The 17,537-nt window shown below is 38.5% G+C and overlaps 1 protein-coding gene across 21 annotated transcripts in view; it reads right to left on the bottom strand.

The window, feature by feature from the left end:
* Positions 1-17,537, bottom strand: part of PHLDB2 (pleckstrin homology like domain family B member 2) — a 234,988-nt gene that overhangs the window by 71,990 nt on the left and 145,461 nt on the right. For all 21 annotated transcript variants that reach the window (XM_053565833.1, XM_053565835.1, XM_053565832.1 and 18 more), the window contains one exon: positions 10,485-11,839. In XM_053565833.1, coding sequence (XP_053421808.1) covers positions 10,485-11,839 — 1,355 coding nt within the window. The remainder of the gene's footprint in view (positions 1-10,484; positions 11,840-17,537) is intronic.

The raw sequence follows: 17,537 nt of genomic DNA, 5'->3' as shown, positions 1-17,537 counted from the left end.
TTTTCATGAAAGGAAGAGTCAACAAGGCAAACTTCATTTTTATCTTATTTTAAGTAATTGCCACACTCTGGGAGACCAAGGTGGGTGGATTGCTTGAGCTCAGGAGTTTGAGACCAGCCTGAGCAATAGCAAGACCCTGTCTCTAAAAACACCAGGCATTATGGCAGGTGCCTGTAGTCCCAGATACTTGGGAGGCTGAAACAAGACAATCACTTGAGTCCAAGAGTTTGAGATTTCTGTGAGCTGTGACACCACCGCACTCTTCGGAAGGCAACAAAGTGAGACTCTATCTCAAAAAAGAAAAGAAAAGAAAATTGCCAGCCTTCAGCAACCATCACCCTGATCAGCAGCCGTTAATACAGAGGCAAGATTCTCCACCAACAAAATGTGGGTGAATCAGATGACCTTTAGCAATTTTTTTTAACCAATGAAGTATTTTTAATTAAAGTATTTACCTTTTTTAGACATATTAATAATTCTATTACACAGTTAATAGAGTATAGTGTAAGCATAATTTTTTTATATACTAGAAAACCACAACATCTGTGTGACTCACTTTATTGGGATATTCGCTTTCCTGCAGTGGGCTGGAATCAAACCACCAATGTCTCCAAGATATGTCTACATATTTTCCTTTCTCTCAAGGACAACCTGTAAAATTGTAATTTCTATTTCACATGATTTAGGCCTTGGTCTTTATGATTTGGTGGGGAAAAAAAAGACCTTTCAAAGCTCGAGCTCTGTTATTTGATAATCAGAATGAAAGACTAATAAATGTATGAGAAATGTTAAATGCATTCCTTTTCATTCTACTTGGCATTTTCTTAAAATTCTGTCTTTTCTTAAAATACAAATTATAATCCCAGAGCTGAAATACGGTTTGCCAATTTTGAATAAAAAGCATCAATTTATCCAAACCAAAAGTTTTCAACAGAGCATGCCCCACAGAAAGATTCTTCCCTGCAGTCACTGTTCTCAACTTTAAAGAATTAATCACACTGACTTTGGCTTCTGGGAAGATAGAGTAGATACACTTTTCCCTATTCTTCCCCTAATTATGTCTGTTAATGAGAACCCTGTACGTCATACAGAAGACAAGCAGAAGACTCTGCAAGGTAAAAGGAAGGCGGACAAGCTAGGGACTCAGAAACCCAAGAAACACAAAGAATTGTGATCCCTGGCATTTCCTTTTGCCTCAGAGCCCAGTCTCAGATCTGAAAAAGGAGAAGAGACGGCCCAGCAAGGGCCCAGCTCAACCCCCAGACAACTGTGTTGAATGACAAAAGCCAAACACACAGGTTATATACCATGATTATATTTATGTCACTTTCTTGAAATCACAAAATTAAAGAAATGGAGAAGTGGTCCACAGGTTAAGAAGGAAGGAAGTGGGCGTGTCTATAAATGAACACCCTGAGGGATCCTTATGAAATCAGGACTATTCTGTATCTTGACTATAGATAATGCACTATAGTTTCGCCTGATGTTACCATTGGAGGAAATTGAGTAAAAAGAACCCTCGCTGTGAATTATTTCTTATAATTTCATGTGAATCTCCAATGATTTCAAAATCAAATATTTAATTTTTTAAATGCCTTTTAGTAGGTCTTACCCTGCACCTTGAGGTGGCTAAAACAAAAATTTTCCATTGAGAAAGTGATGACTGTGTTTCTATTGTAATATTTGTTTGGGATTTAAAAAAAAAAAAATTTAAACTTTAAAAATATTCGCCACAGCAAATATTCCCATAACATTTTCTAGAACTGGGGAAGAGAAATTCACATTAGAAGAATTAAGCAGCTCGGTCACTACGCTTATCAGAGGATGAGAAATTTTTGATGAAAGGTAGCTCAATAAATGTGAGCTTTTAACTTACATATACTAGGTAATCTGATAACAAATATGGGGACTTCTTTTACGATTAAGAATCAGTAGTCCTCCCTTCTATACTTCTGCTCCCATATGCCTATTGATATCAATTTATTTTTAATTTTTATTTAGTTTGTACATTTTTCTATATATTTTATTTATGAACTTTATTTCCTATTTAAAAACAAATACTCATGTATTGATTTATAATTTTTATAAAGAATGAGACTTCTTCCATAACTGATATGGTGACATGCAGGACCTCTTTTTAGTCTATATGTCACCAGTTAGCCCGAGAATGCCGAACTATGCTAAGATTCACCACAAACATCCCTCAAACTCTGAGAAGAATTTTTAAATGCGTGGCACCATCAAGAGGCAGTAGCTTGTACTGCCACTCTAACAAGAACCTAAGGTTTGCTCTCAAGTACAGAGGAGCCTACTTTTAATAGTAATTGTCATAAACTACTGTAATATAGAATTACATTAAGACTTAGTTCTGTGTTTCCCCAATGCGAAGTTAATAGATAATTGCTTAATGGTAGTTTTTTCCGTTCCACTCCTTATCTGCCACCTCTCTTTCCAATTAAAGAAGAAAAGAAATGTGACAACATTTTTTACTCTCAGTTAACTGAGGACAACCAGCAGTTCTAATTTGCTGATGATTAATTTATTCAATATTAATGGCATTAATGAAAATGCCAGCTATTTTCAGAGAGAAAGTCCTTTCTTCTCTAATGATCCAAGGTGATCTAATGACAGGGAATATTCTTCCTTATATTACCCAGTAGTTACAAATTTATTCTAACTTTATTTAGAAGGAAAGGAATGCTATTTACCTAGAGAATGAACGGCTTGTTTAGGCAGTAGACAGAATCATCAATTCGATGATGGCCAATTATTCTGTGCTGTCCAATTATTATACTTAATTGCACCAGGCTTTTATAGCTTTTATTAGCATAAAAAAATTTAAAATTACATACATGGCTCACATTATATTTCTGAGCTAGATCCTGTAAATCACCTAAGCAGGGCAAGAAAGTAAAAGAAATCAGAGGATTGACAGGCTGTTTTTTAAACATTAGGTTTAAGAAAAGGATCCACAGTAACAATTCAGTTTAAGACTTAAGCTGAAACTGAAGATTAAATAAATTAACGTAATAATGGTCATTCTGACTCAAAATACAGGAAGAGAGTCATCATTTTAAATACCCCTTTAATAAGTCTGAGCCACGGAGTTTATTTGATTAGCAAACAAACTTCTCATGCCATCTGCAGTTTAACTGGCTTCTTTCCACTAGTGCAACCTTATTTTAAAAAGTAAAACTATAGCCAGGATGTAACAAGCGGAAGGGCCACATCAGAAAGGAGATTCCATTCCGTTCAGGCCAAACTAGAGGACAAAGAAGTTTTCAATACCTAAGACATTATTTTTGTTCCCAAGGAAGGTTAATGCTATGACTAAGCAACAATAAGCATTCTCTGAACATTGTCCATTCTGCTGCACAAACATAGAATACTGTCAAACGTACAATATGGCTCTGCACAGCCAAAAGGTCTAAATGAGCAAGTTGTTTTGTTTTCTTTTTAGGGTCAGGAGTCACTAGAAAGAGGAGATAGCAAGAAGCAAAACACCTTTATAAGTGGAGTTAAGTTTCACCTGAAAATGCTCACTAGTCTTGGGTTCCTAAGTAAATTTTTTTTTTGGGCAGCGCCTGTGGCTCAGTCGGTAAGGCGCTGGCCCCATATACTGAGGGTGGCGGGTTCAAACCCGGCCCCGGCCAAACTGCAACCAAAAAATAGCCGGGCGTTGTGGCGGGCGCCTGTAGTCCCAGCTACTCGGGAAGCTATATAGCCGGGCGTTGTGGCGGGTGCCTGTAGTCCCAGCTACTCGGGAAGCTGAGGCAAGAGAATCGCTTAAGCCCAGGAGTCGGAGGTTGCTGTGAGCTGTGTGAGGCCATGGCACTCTACCGAGGGCCATAAAGTGAGACTCTGTCTCTACAAAAAAAAAAAAAAAAATTTTCTTTTTGATACAGAGTCTCACTCAGTGGCCCTTGTGTTGAGTGCTATGACGTCATAGTTCACAGCAACCTCAAACTCTTGGGCTTAAGCGATTCTCTTGCCTCAGCCTCCCCAGTAGGTGGGACTACCCACCACAACATTTGGCTATTTTTTAGAGACAGGGTCTCTCACTCATGCTCAGGCTGGTCTTGAACTCCTGAATGTTGCATGACCGGAGACGCAAAAGAACAGCAGCTTTGCTGTGGGTATAAACTCGCTCCTGCAATTATTAAGTCAAGAAACAGACTACACAGTATGGGATGGCATCTCACACTGAGTTCACTCTGTGTGCTTGATGTAGGATATGTTTATTTCTAAATATTATCCTACACCTGAACTCTAGCAATCTGCCCACCTCAGCCTCCCAGAGTGGTGGGATTCCAGGCATGAGCCACTGCACCCCAGACTTCCTAAATAATATTTCTTAATTACAAAATTAAACAATACCAACCTGTTTACTCTCTGGTCATTAAAATAGTATCTGCATCTGACCACCTTTGGAAAAGTGGAGAACACATATATTTATTTTATAAAATATCAAAATGGCTTAAATGAATATGCTCAATTATATCTGTATTTAATTTTAGAAACATTAGATCTATGGTCTGTCAACAGTATACATGCAAGACTCTGGGACCTACAGCCTCGGTTTTTGTATGACTAGAGAGAGCATCAATTCTTGGAACAAATGCTACAAATTTTTCAAAGTAAAGAAAAATAACTCATTTTAACTTTTTTATTTTTAATTGAAAGTTGGAGGAAAGTTTCCCCTTTTTGTGGAAGCAAAAATAATGCATTTATGCTGAAATATTCTCATTCTGTTGTATACAGCTTCAATGTTACCTGAAACAAAATGTATGTTGGTTGTAGGGGAGCCAGGGGTGCAACCTACAGCTACAGAATAAGGAAAGCCATAATGAATGTCACAATGGGTGCTGAAAATATTCAATTACTCTTTTCAAAAACATGTATACAATGCTTCCTGTCCTGTAGACATCTGGCTAGGAGGTGAATATATAGCAGTGAGCAAAACGGGCATGGTCCCAGCATCTTGCAAATTAAAATTCTTTCATTATAAAGTGCTTTCATGGGAACTATAGGAAAAAAACACCTTCCCAACAGTAGAGGATTTGCTGACCCCAGACATTTCTCTTCCTCACACAACCACTATGGAAATACTGAAACTCATCTTGAAAGAAAGCCAATCTTATCTTTAGGGAGTCCATATTGGTAGAGTGTGTAAAAAATCCCAAAACCTTACTTCATGGTGCTTCACGAGAGCTGGCATCACATCACAATATATTTGAGAAATAAGTAAGTCTCGAGTGTGCCCCTAAATAATTCTAAATGGCGACAATGCTGTTTACCAAGGCACTGCAGATGACTGTCATCAGCCAGAAAGAAAATACTGGATTCGAACAATGTAATTTGTGGGAATCCATTGGTTCTCCACAATATAACACAGATGTTTTTGGCACCAAAACAAAATGAATGCTCTTAACAGAAGTAGGATTTCCTTTAAGTTTTTTATTTTCCCTTTTTTCTTCTTAAGATGACCACTACTGACCTGGACCTTAAAATGCCCAGAGGGACATCACTAGCTCAGGATTTTGGGGAGGTGTGCAAGTGTCAAATGAGGTGAATAAAAGCACATCCTGTCTACTTTTTAATGATTTCTCTACCATTTAGAACATCTAATTTGTCAAATAATTAGTATCTCAGCCCTCTAGAGATATCTTATCCATTAATGTACCCTATTTGGAATTCAGTGTAAAGGGAGAGAGTTAAAATGACCCCTAACCAGCCCTGATGGATTGCACAAGGTCTATTAACCAAAATGCACACACTTCATGTGCACGGGACCCTCTCTAGACCTTCCTTGCACTTAGTAACTCTTAATTTAGGATATTTTAAATACCTAAAGACTTGGTATCTAGTTTCTAAAATCATAAAAAAGAAAGAACAGGTTGGCATAACAACAAAAGCGTGAATTGGCAGCTGAGAGTAAGAAAGAAGGAAGAAAAATTATATAAAAAAACCTTAAATATCTCAAATAGTACAGCAGCTGGAGGCTATTAGACTCAAAGTGGATTGTTTTACCTCATCATCGGTCCTTGGAGGTTCACGATTATGGTTCAATCTTTAATCTTCAATAAAATTACCTTGAGTTGTAAAATAAAGATTGAACAAGTAAAAAAAATCCAGATGGAATACGGGGGTTATTATAGCTGAGCTAAAAATACTACAGATATTATGCTTAGTGAACCAGACTTACCCCACTTTGTTTCCTCATTAATGAGTTAAATAGATCTTTGGCATCTGGTCATTCTTTATTTATATAAGAGTTGTGTTTACCTTTAGAAAATTATGCTTTGACAGTTTCGAGTTCCCAGTGAAATGTTCAAGTGACTCACCGGGTAGAGCTGATTAAACTGTACCACCCCTGAAGTATGCCTGATGGCCTGGGGACACGGGCACATCTGCGCTCCTAGAGTAAAGCCCAATTGGCAGTAGTGCTTTACCTTCAGTGGTTCACCATTCTCTGCATTTTTCGTTTTACTGACTCCGTGCTTTTGGTTTTGCTTTTGACCTCTGACCAAATTGGATTGGGGTTTCAGTTTGCACAAACAACTGACAGCTATCCCCATTGGTGACAGCAGGGACTAGAACCTGGTTTTCAGTCTGACCACTGGGTGCTCTGTCACGCAGCAATGAAATCTAGCCTTGGTCAGGTGAGAGACGACAAAGAATGTGATTGTTGTGTTTGTTGTTTGTAATTAGTTTGTTTTTCTATTTATGCATTCAGATCAGGAAAATATTTTGTGACCAATGGAAAGGCAGTCAGTCTTTGGAGATCTGCAGGAGTTAGATTTTGTGTTCCAGTGTTTATCTCTGCTGCATAGTTGAAGCTGTAGGACTTGGGCTACAAGTTCTTTGTCTCTGAGAAAAAAAATTCATTGTCTATAGGTGAAATATTTTTCTGCTTCCTGAAGATAATAAATTAATATAAAGGAGTTCTGCTGTTCTGATTGGTTCATGGAGACTAACAAGTATTTAATCAATCTAACATTCCCCAAATACCAAAATAAGGTGAAATTCTAATGCTTTAAATGTGTCCTCCTTTTAAGAAAAAGATCTTTCTCCTCAAAACTATTGACTCAGAAGCATTTCCCCCAAATTTACATAATTAAAGGGAATCCTTACACATATCAGATTGTTTTGATAATCTGGTTTAAAAAACAACTATATATCTTTTCCTTGTTTTATCAGTGCATCATATAATACAAGTGTGATTTCAATTTTTAAAAGAGTTGGATTTGTTTTCTAATAAAGAGACTAGTTTATCTGAACTTCTTCAGTGTCTTACATTATTTTGCTGAGAATATAAGCTAAGACACTTCATTAAGATTGAGACAAATATAAAATTTATGCTCAACTAAACTGAAATATAATTGTGACAACCCTTTTTATACCAAGAGTAGTTATGTTCTGCAATATGTATAGTTGAACACAATTTCCAAAGAAATTAAAATAAAATAAAATGTAATGTATGACAAGCACCCTGTTAATATGAAATTAAAATGCAGTAATCTCTACTAATGACAGCAATCTTGGAAAAATTAGCCTAAGCTTTCAAAAGATAGTAAAAGTTATTCTTCTACACAATCTGCTCAGAACAGAGTTTGCTATTTCACAAGAGGAATTTTTTGTGCTTTATGCTATTTAAGTTCCTGCATATTTAAAATAAAAGGGTTCCCCATTTTGAATGATTTAAGATTTCTTATTTATCATAAAATAATCTATTGTCACTTTATTAATTGTCAAACTACAAACATTCACTGTTCCCCAGTATCTACAATCCCATATTATTCGATCAGCCTTCTCTGATTCATATTTGATTCATCTGCCTCCTCAAGATCAGACAGACCCCAAATTCAGAAAAAAAAATCATTTTCCAAGATACCTTATACTTAAACTATCTCTAAGTTTTCCCAGAAGACCTCTGGGTAATTACAAAGATTTGTTCATTAACCTTACAAAAAGAAAGACACTAGAAATAATTACACTTGCTTATTACAGCTCTTAGTTTTAAGTAGCCCAACCCATCAAAAATTCTGTAAGAAAACTTGTCAAATCTCATGAGAAGCTGGGGCTTCCTTACGATCATTTTCTACAGGTAAGATATTATTACAAATAATGTTCAAAGATTGCGTGTTTTACAGAAAGGCCCCAAATATTTCAATGTCCTTACTCTCTGTAAGATGTTCTTAACCTCAGGGGAAATACTGCTTAAATAAGATTAATGTCTTATACCCTAATAAAGGATTTTACCTCTCCATCCTGCCGATAAGTGTTTACCATAGCACTTACTCTTACTATACCTTTACCAAGAGGTCTCTACCTTTCTTTTGTATTTGCCTACAGACTACAACATGCCTTTACCAAAGAAAGACAGCTTCAGAGGCTGTGGATAGGACTTTACCAGGTACTCTTAAGCCCTGATACTTCAAAGAATAGACTTTCAGATAAAGGCTTCTGAGCTGACACTGCATAGACAGGAATGAGACCATACTAGCCAGCTATCTCAGAATCTGTCATCCATTGAGACTCTGTTTCATGACTAAAAGTTCAAAAAACAATTAAAATTACGAATATGTTTTCCCTTTGACTGGGATGTAATCAGACAGACTATACCAAGGCCAAGCCTAGTGTGTTGCATTTTATATACCCCCATCAGATGTGACAAGCCCAGTCTTACGGGTAGTAAAGGTCACTTCCTGGATTGCCAAGAAGTTTAGCAGTTTTAGATAGTCAGGAGGACAGGGAATTCGCCAGTACTTAACACTAAAGATGGAACCCAGACAAGGTCAATTTCTTGAGTTCCCCATTGTCCTTGGAATAAAAGAGTAAAAAGGAGCGTGCATTTAAAGAAAGGTTTCTCCAGTGATGGAAGCCATTGAAAATGCTCTCCTAGAGTCCTTAAGAAATTATCTATTTAGAAGTTAATTCTCTGGCCTTGTTAATAATACTCACCCAGCACAATATAGCACTGCATTTGCTGTTCACATACACAAAAGCTTTTATATACTAATTTAAAGTTCTTCTGAATTTATATCAATGAATCAAGCCAAAACACAATGCCATTTTGTGACCATGAGTAATCTCTTCATAGACTATTTATGTTAACAAAGGGGAATCTCATACTGACATACCATAGAACTGACCCATCCAAGGAATATTTAATTGCATATTTGTTTTCATTCACTATTATTGGTCAGGACATTTGAAAGCTCTGAAAGAATAGACATCAACTTATCAAAAATTATGAGTGATACAAATTATTCTTGCTCTAAAATACCAAACATTTTCAGTCCTACAAAGATGCAAATGGTTTCTGTCCATCATAATCCAAAGGTTATAGTTTTTTGTCCTATAGGGCATTAACTAGTTTTGTATGTGATTCAAAAATCTTATTCTGCCATACTTTTTTTTTTTTTTTTAGTAAATAAAATATTTTTTATAATCTTATACTTTTGTAAACCAGGTTTGCCATCTGCGGCTTTTCACATTAAGGAAATCACTAATCAATCATTAATAAATCAAAATAATCTCTGACATATTCATTGTAAAAGAAAAAATTCTGTGCTTAGAAGAAAATGAAAAAATGCAATTGTTTGGTCTCATTCACGAATGGGACTCCCAAGGGATGTCTCTTACTGCCCTATTTTCCCACAATAAGCATAAATTCATTTTAAATGGAGAAAGACAATAAACTTTGGGAATTGTGGAGGAAAGGTTGAGCACCATGGAAAGCCTTCAACGTTCTAGGCAATTTGGTATTTAGACAAATTTGCTATCTAATTCCCACTAGTCATGATTTCACTGACTACTTCTATCACAACCATACAGATGCAAATTTAATGATATAAATAATACAAGTCACCATTTCCTCATAGTCTTAAAAGAAAAATGTGGGGCGGCGCCTGTGGCTCAGTCGGTAAGGCGCTGGCCCCATATACCGAGGGTGGCGGGTTCAAACCTGGCCCGGCCAAACTGCAACCAAAAAATAGCCGGGCGTTGTGGCGGGCGCCTGTAGTCCCAGCTACTCGGGAGGCTGAGGCAAGAGAATCGCTTAAGCCCAGGAGTTGGAGGTTACTGTGAGCTGTGTGAGGCCACGGCACTCTACCAAGAGCCATAAAGTGAGACTCTGTCTCTACAAAAAAAAAAAAAAAAAAAAAAGAAAAATGTGTAAGACTTGTAAGAAATTCAGTAAAATTCACAACTACATTTGTGAGCCTTCTCAAGAATTTATAATGTGAGAACTCTAGTTAAATTCCTGCAGGCCTCCAAAATACCTACATGTGCCTAACAATAGTGATCTAGGAAGAGCTGATCTAGGAAGAGGAGGAATAGCAGAAGAGTATCTAGGAAGGAAGAGTAGTGGCTGGTACACATGGAAAGCTTATGCCCCTACATTATCCTTGGAGTCTATCTCCAAGGCTGCCCTGTGGGTTCTGGTCAATGAAACAGTGGGGTCAACAGATGAAAATTACCAATCGCTCCATCTCCTGCTCCCTGAGTCTTTCCTCCCTCTGCCGCCGGTGATAATCCATCAGGTCATCACGTCCTGAAATGGAGCTAATGCTGCTCTTCCGCTCCCGCAGGACAGGCTGAGGGGTTCCTGAGGCCTGTCTGAGGCTGTCCAAATCAGCCTCATCAAACTCCACAGATCCGCAAGAGAAGTTCCTTCTGGCTGCAAATACTCTGTCTGGCTCTCCAGGAAGAAATGAATGACTTTGACTTGTCCCCGAGCCTGAGTATGAAGCCCTGTCAAAGTCATCAGAAGCACAAGAGGAGGTGGAAGCCAGAAGCATCTTTCGAGCCACTCGAGGACTGGCAGGGACACTGACGGTGGAACTTACATAAGGATTGCCTTCAGATGCAGAGGATTTATAGGGTAAAGCCCCTGAGCTTAAAGAAGAAAAATTAAGGTAATTGTCATTGTCTATTACGCTATGAGGTAGATCCTTTTCCCCAAGTTTTGTTCTTTTGGAATTGCCCAGAGAGTTTCTTGGAGGCAAGCTGAGAGGTGTCAGCTGGTTCTCTGTGGCTTTGTACAACCTGGGAAGCGATCGGCTGTAGGCTCCCATGTGACTCAGGCTGCTGCCTGAATACTTCCTAGTTCTTATGCTCATGTTTTCAGGTGTTAGCTCTTTGTGTCTAGTTAACCTGGGCTGAAGTGTCAGGTTGTCCTGAATGTTCATTTTCCTGGCTTGCTTTGGGCTTGAAGGCATACTTGCTGCTCCTGATCTGCTGACAGGAGAGGAGCTAGCATCACTCGGAGAACCTCCATTCCACATGGTCAGGAGTGAGCCAGATGCCTTTCGACCTTCCAGGCCTCCGAGAAAGTAGACATTGTCATGTGATTTATTCCTTGAGTTGTATTTGGAATAGGGAGGCTTCTCTGAGAGCCTCAAGGCCCTTTCACCATCCCGGCCAGAATAGTGATCAAAGTCCACTCTCCCAAGGGGGTATCCACTGAGGGAGGGTGCAGTGCTGAGTAAAGGAGTGGGAGGTTTCATGGAAATAGTTTTGTCAGTTCCATCACAAGAGAATTGCTTGCTTCCCTGGATTTTGGCCAAGGAGGGGCTATTTCTGACACTGGTTCCCAAAGGAGAAGGACTTCTCTTAGCAGGCACAGGTTGTGAGAGGGTTAAATAGGAGCCAGAATAATCTCCATTGGCTTTAAATCTAAGACTGGAAGAATATTTCTTCGGGCTTAGGCTCTCCATCATGTTTTGAGAATCGTTCTCAAGAGAAGACACCCCGATGTCTTCCTCTAAGCTACCATTTTGTAAATCCAGCTGCTTTAGTGTGTGGCTATGCTCTGCCATGATCTCGCTGGAATCTGTAAAGAAATAAAAGAAACAGTTTTACTTTAAAAGATTTTAAAAGAACAGCACCTTGTCAGGCCTGCCTCTGGGCAAATAACCCTGCCGTCTAACCTAGTGTAACTAACAAACACAACCTCTATTTTACTCTTAAATCTATTAAAACTGTACTTCAAGTTGAAAAAGGATAAAGACCACTGATCTGGAAAGTTTACTGTACAAAAGCCAAATTAATCAAGAGGATAGCAGTGATATTTGAAAGAAACAAATCCCCAACCAAGTCCAGGTGCAAAATTAGGCTAGAGAAAAAGACAATTTCCCTTTAGTGTTTGACCCCTTGGAAGACCATCTCCTTCCTGAGTGCCTAGCAAATGTCCAAAGGGTCAATGCAATAGACCTTTTACCTCTATTAGAATCATTAACTGTTAGGAAATAAATTCCTAGGGAAATAAAATTCACATTTTGGCAAACAAGAAATTTTGTTAGACTCTGATCACTAACATGAGAGTTGGAAGCTGGTTCTTTTTTTTTTTTTTTTTTGGTTGAATTTTTTTTTTTTTCCTTTGCAGGAAGATTTTTTTTTTTTTTTTATTAAATCATAGCTGTGTACATTGATATGATCATGGGGCATTATTCACTAGCTTCACAGACCGTTTGACACACTTTCATCACACTGGTTAACATAGCCTTCCTGGCATTCTCTCAGTTACTGTGCCAAGTATCTCAAGAATGGAAGAAAAAAGTACCCAATGTACTCAGTCCTACTAGGAAACTAATTTAGGGTTTTCATATGAAAGCTATAACCCAGTTACACCAGCGGTGCATCTTACAAGGGTATATGTGAAACTTGGTAAATGTGGAAGCTGGTTCTTTAAATGAGGGGTCTGGGAATTACCTTCTCAATAAGGAGACTTAAGGCTTCTGCACTCATCAGGAAGAGGCTGCTAATGACAGAAGAAAAGGTGTTGCCCAATTTATTGCCATGTGGTCAGGATGGTGAATTTAAAAATATGAAACTGTTGTATCCTTAAAATTTCCTGGTACACAAATATCATCCTTTATATTAAACCCTCTTCTCTAGCAGAAACACCCTTCTCCCTGTTGTGTACCAATCAGAACACACCACTTCTTCAAGGTACAGATTAGAATTCTATCTTCCACCATTAAAATTTTTAAGAAAATATATAGACCCATAAGAACGTGCTTTGGACCCCAGTTTGAACAAATTAACCCAAGAAATTAAAGTTTTGGGCTATGTCTTTGAATTAATTATAAACTATCACAGCAAACAAGAAGTCTTTTATTTCTAAGTAATAAGAAGATTTTCCTTAGATTATAAGCAAAGAGAAAACACAACTTAAACAATCTCATTGAACTCATGCACCACTAAAACTATCCTCAAACCCTGAGGCACCTTAGACACTAATTATTACATCTCTGGTCTCAATATGAACAGTATCATCTATGATTTGTAATCAGTTACATAATGTAGTTGTCTCTGTAACTAGTCCACGAGTTTAAGGAAGAGGGTTATGCCTAGTACTTCTACGTTATCTCCATCCACCCCCCCAAGACTCCCACTGTACCATAGGTAAGAAACTCAATGAACGTACGTTTTTAATTTTCATCACACTCTTCCTCACTCCCTCCCAGCCACAGATAAGGGGCATTAATCAGCCTGTTCAGCCCCACAGACTCTCTGGGCAAATTCAGGCAGACTCACAAAGAACTGCTTTCTGCTAGGGTCAAGAAACAGCCTGGCTGGGCGGCGCCTGTAGCTCAGTGAGTAGGGCGCCGGCCCCATATGCCGAGGGTGGTGGGTTCAAACCCAGCCCCAGCCAAACTGCAACAACAAAAAAATAGCCGGGCGTTGTGGCGGGCGCCTGTAGTCCCAGCTGCTCGGGAGGCTGAGGCAAGAGAATCACATAAGCCCAAGAGCTAGAGGTTGCTGTGAGCCGTGTGAGGCCACGGCACTCTACCGAGGGCAGGCAGTAAAGTGAGACTCTGTCTCTACAAAAAAAAAAAAAAAAGAAACAGCCTGGCTGCTTACATTCTTGTGATGGGTTAAGTACACAACCTTCTATAAAGGTGCAGCATCCTCCAAAATACTCTACTGTGGTTGGGTTTCTTACCATTTAACCCAAAGCCCTGCCTAGATGGATACAAGCATAATTTATTTTTTTAAGTATACCTCAAAGAAAATTGAGGTTCTCCATTCCCCCAGCTGGGGTCTGGTCCTGCCATCTAGCTCTTGCCAAGTCTTTCATCCCTCAAGGACAGTATCCTCTCTGCCACCAAGACAAATGTCTCCCTTAGCATGTCTACTGCTGCTAAATCTGACCTTGAAAGCAAGGCTAGTGTGGTATGAGCCATAGCTCATTAGGCCCCCTTGGAGGACTGGAACTGAAATGACTCCTAATCTCAGCCCCTTCTATTCCATACTAACTTCATCTCTGTTTAGTTTGCCATATTGAAATTCCAGCAAGAGAATTAAGACAAAATAAGGATAAAATAAGGAAATAGATGGATCCTAAAGATGTTACAGTGTTATTTATTATAATGGGAAAGACACCACAAATGCTTCAAAATAAGGGAAAAAATTGAATAAGCTATACACATCATATGCGAAATTATTACATAACCATTTAAAATTATATTTGGAAGTACATTTTGTAGCATAAAAAGTACATTCATATAATTTTAAGTAAACTTTTTTTTTTTTTTTTTGAGACATAGTCTCACTCAGTTGCCCTGGGTAGAGTGCCATGGCGTCATAGCTCACAGCAAGCTCAAACTCTGGGCTCAAGTGATTCTCTTCTTTTTTTGTTTTGTTGTTTTTTGTTTTTAGAGACAGGGTCTCACTCTTGTTCAGGCTGGCCTTGAACTCCTGAGCTTAGGAAATCCACCTCCCTCGGCCTCCCAGAGTGCTAGGATTATAGGCGTGAGCCACCACACCCTCCCTTTTAAGTACATTTTAAAATGAGTGCAGTTTTTTTATGTAGAATCCTTGCTCATGCACACGGATTATACACACACAGGTAGATTTGGGTATATGATGCACACAGTGAGTGCAGTTTTATTATACTGTTTACCCTTGAACAACGTGGGTTTGAGCTATATGAGTCCACTCCCATAAAAACTTTTTTAAATAAATGTACTGAAAATTTTTTGGTAATTTGTGACAATTTGAAAAAAATTCACAAGCTGGGTGGCCTAGAAATATCAAAAAAATCAACAAAAAATTAAGTATGTCATGAATATATAAAATATATATAGATGCTAGTCTATTTTATCATTTACTACCATAAAAATATACACTGATCTATTATAAAAAGCTAAAATATATCAAAATTTACACATTCACAGACTATACATGAAGCTATTCACAGTACAGAAAAATGTAAACAAACATAAAGATGTAGTGTTAAATTATAATTGCATAAAATTAACTGTATTACTGTAATAATTTCATAGCCACCTCCTGTTGCTATTAAGGTGAGCTCAAGTATTGCAAGTATCTACTTAAAACACAGTGAAGATAATCATCTCCATGTGAACAGTTTGTCTCTCCAGCAAATTGCCTATTACAGTGAAAAGTGATCCCTTAATAGCTCTCACATGTATTTTCATCATGTTTAGTGCAATAACGTAGCCTTAACGTTAGTGCCATAATAACTAGCCAATAACATAGTGCAATAATAGCCTTGAACATACAATGGGATCCACACCAAGTGCCCTTAGAGATGCTGGAAGTGGTTTCAAGAAACAGAGAAAATCCTACCAGAAAAAGTTGAGTTACTTAATATGTACTGTGGATTGAGCCTGCATCTTCCAGTGCCCACCATTTCAAGATAAACAAATCCAGCATAAAGACTACTGTAAGAAAGAAAAAGGAAATGTGTGAAGTTATCACTGCACATGCTAGCAGGCATGAAAACTTCACATTTTTTGTGAAATGCCTGTTTATTATTTTTTTTAATTATTATTTTTTTATTGTTGGGGATTCATTGAGGGTACAATAAGCCAGGTTACACTGTTTGCATTTGTTAGGTAAAGTCCCTCTTGCAATCATGTCTTGCCCCCAGAAGGTGTGGCACACAGCAAGGCCTGCCTGTTTAATCTCATATTGAACATGCAGCTTTTAAGTGGGTTCTAAGTATGATTCTACATTTATCAGATTTGAGAAAAGAAGAAGTCCTTATATGAATACTTAAAGCAAAAAGATGTGAAGGATAGCAAGCTGAAGACATTCATGCCAGGAAAGGATGGTTTGATAATTTCAGGAAGAGGTTGGCCTAAAAAAAAGGTCAAGATAACAGGAGAAGCAGCTTGTGCTGACCAAGAAGCAGCAGATGGGTTCCCAGAAGCCATTAAGAAAATGACTGAGGACAAAGGATATCTGCTTGGACAAATGCAGGCAAAATGTCCTATTTTAGAAAAAAAAATGCCACAAAGGACATTGATTAGTAAGGAAAAGTGAAGTGATCACTAGGATTTAAGGCAGGAAGGGAGAATCTAACTCTACTGTCTTGTGCAAATGCAATGTTTATTAAAAAGATAATCAGGATTGTCTTTGTCCATAAAGTTGCTAAACTGCAAGACTTGAAGGGAAAAGATAAACACCAGCTGCCAGTCTTCTGGTTATAAAACAAGAAGGCTTGGACAACAAGAAAGTTTTTCTGGTTGGTTCCATCAGTGTGTTGTCCTTGAGTCAGTAAGTACCTTGCCAGTAAGGGACTTCCTTTCAAAGTTCTTTTGATATCATACAATGCCCTTGGCCACCCAGAACCCCACGAGTTCAACACCAAAGACAAATGGTCTACTTGTCGCCAAACACAATGTCTCTAATTTATCCTCTGGATCGGGGGACATAAGGACCTTTAAGACGCATTACCCATAGTACTCTCTGGAAAGGCATGTCAATGCTATAGCAGAGAACTCCAATAGAGGAGACATCATGAGGGGTTGGAGGATCATCCGATTGACAATACCATCATCATTTTAAAAAAAGTGAAAACCATCAAACCTAGAATAATACATCCCTGCTGGAGAAAACCGTGTCCAGATGTTGTGCATGATTTTACAGTATTTATACAGCGCCAATCAAGGAAATCATAAGATTGTGGATATGGTTTAAAAAGGGAGGGAGGGGAGGTGAAGGGTAAAGGGTTTCAAGATATGCATCTTAGAGAAATTTAAGAGCTGGTAGAGACCACTCCAGAGAAATGAACAGAGGATGACTTGATGGAGATGAGTGATTCTGAACCAGCCCCAGACAAAGAGGAAGATGACACAGAAGATCAGGGCCATGAAACAAACTGACACCAGACAACCTGGCAGAAGGTTTCAGTCATTCAACACTTGATTTTTTCTTTCCTTTTTTTTTTTTTTTTGAGATAGTCTCACTATGTTGTCCACAGTAGAGTGCCATGGTGTCACAGCAACCTCAGACTCTTGGGCTTAAGCGAGTCTGTTGCCTCAGCCTTCCATGTAGCTGGAACTATGGGGTCCACCACAACGCCCAGCTATTTTTTTTATTGCAGTGTCACTGTTGTTTAGCTGGTCTGGGCTGGGTTCGAACTTACCACCCTGGGTGTGTGTGGCCGGCGCCATAACCACTGTGCTATAGGCGCCGAGCCTGCTTTTGATTTCTTGTACAACAAGAAATCATCTATGACATGGACACTGAAACTGAAGCAAACAGTGGCAGAAGGA

The sequence above is a fragment of the Nycticebus coucang genome, chromosome 16 (assembly GCF_027406575.1).
Source record: "Nycticebus coucang isolate mNycCou1 chromosome 16, mNycCou1.pri, whole genome shotgun sequence".
In the NCBI taxonomy this organism is placed as follows: domain Eukaryota; kingdom Metazoa; phylum Chordata; class Mammalia; order Primates; family Lorisidae; genus Nycticebus; species Nycticebus coucang.
Note: the sequence above shows the minus strand (reverse complement) of the source record. Positions and strands in the feature narration are given on the sequence as shown.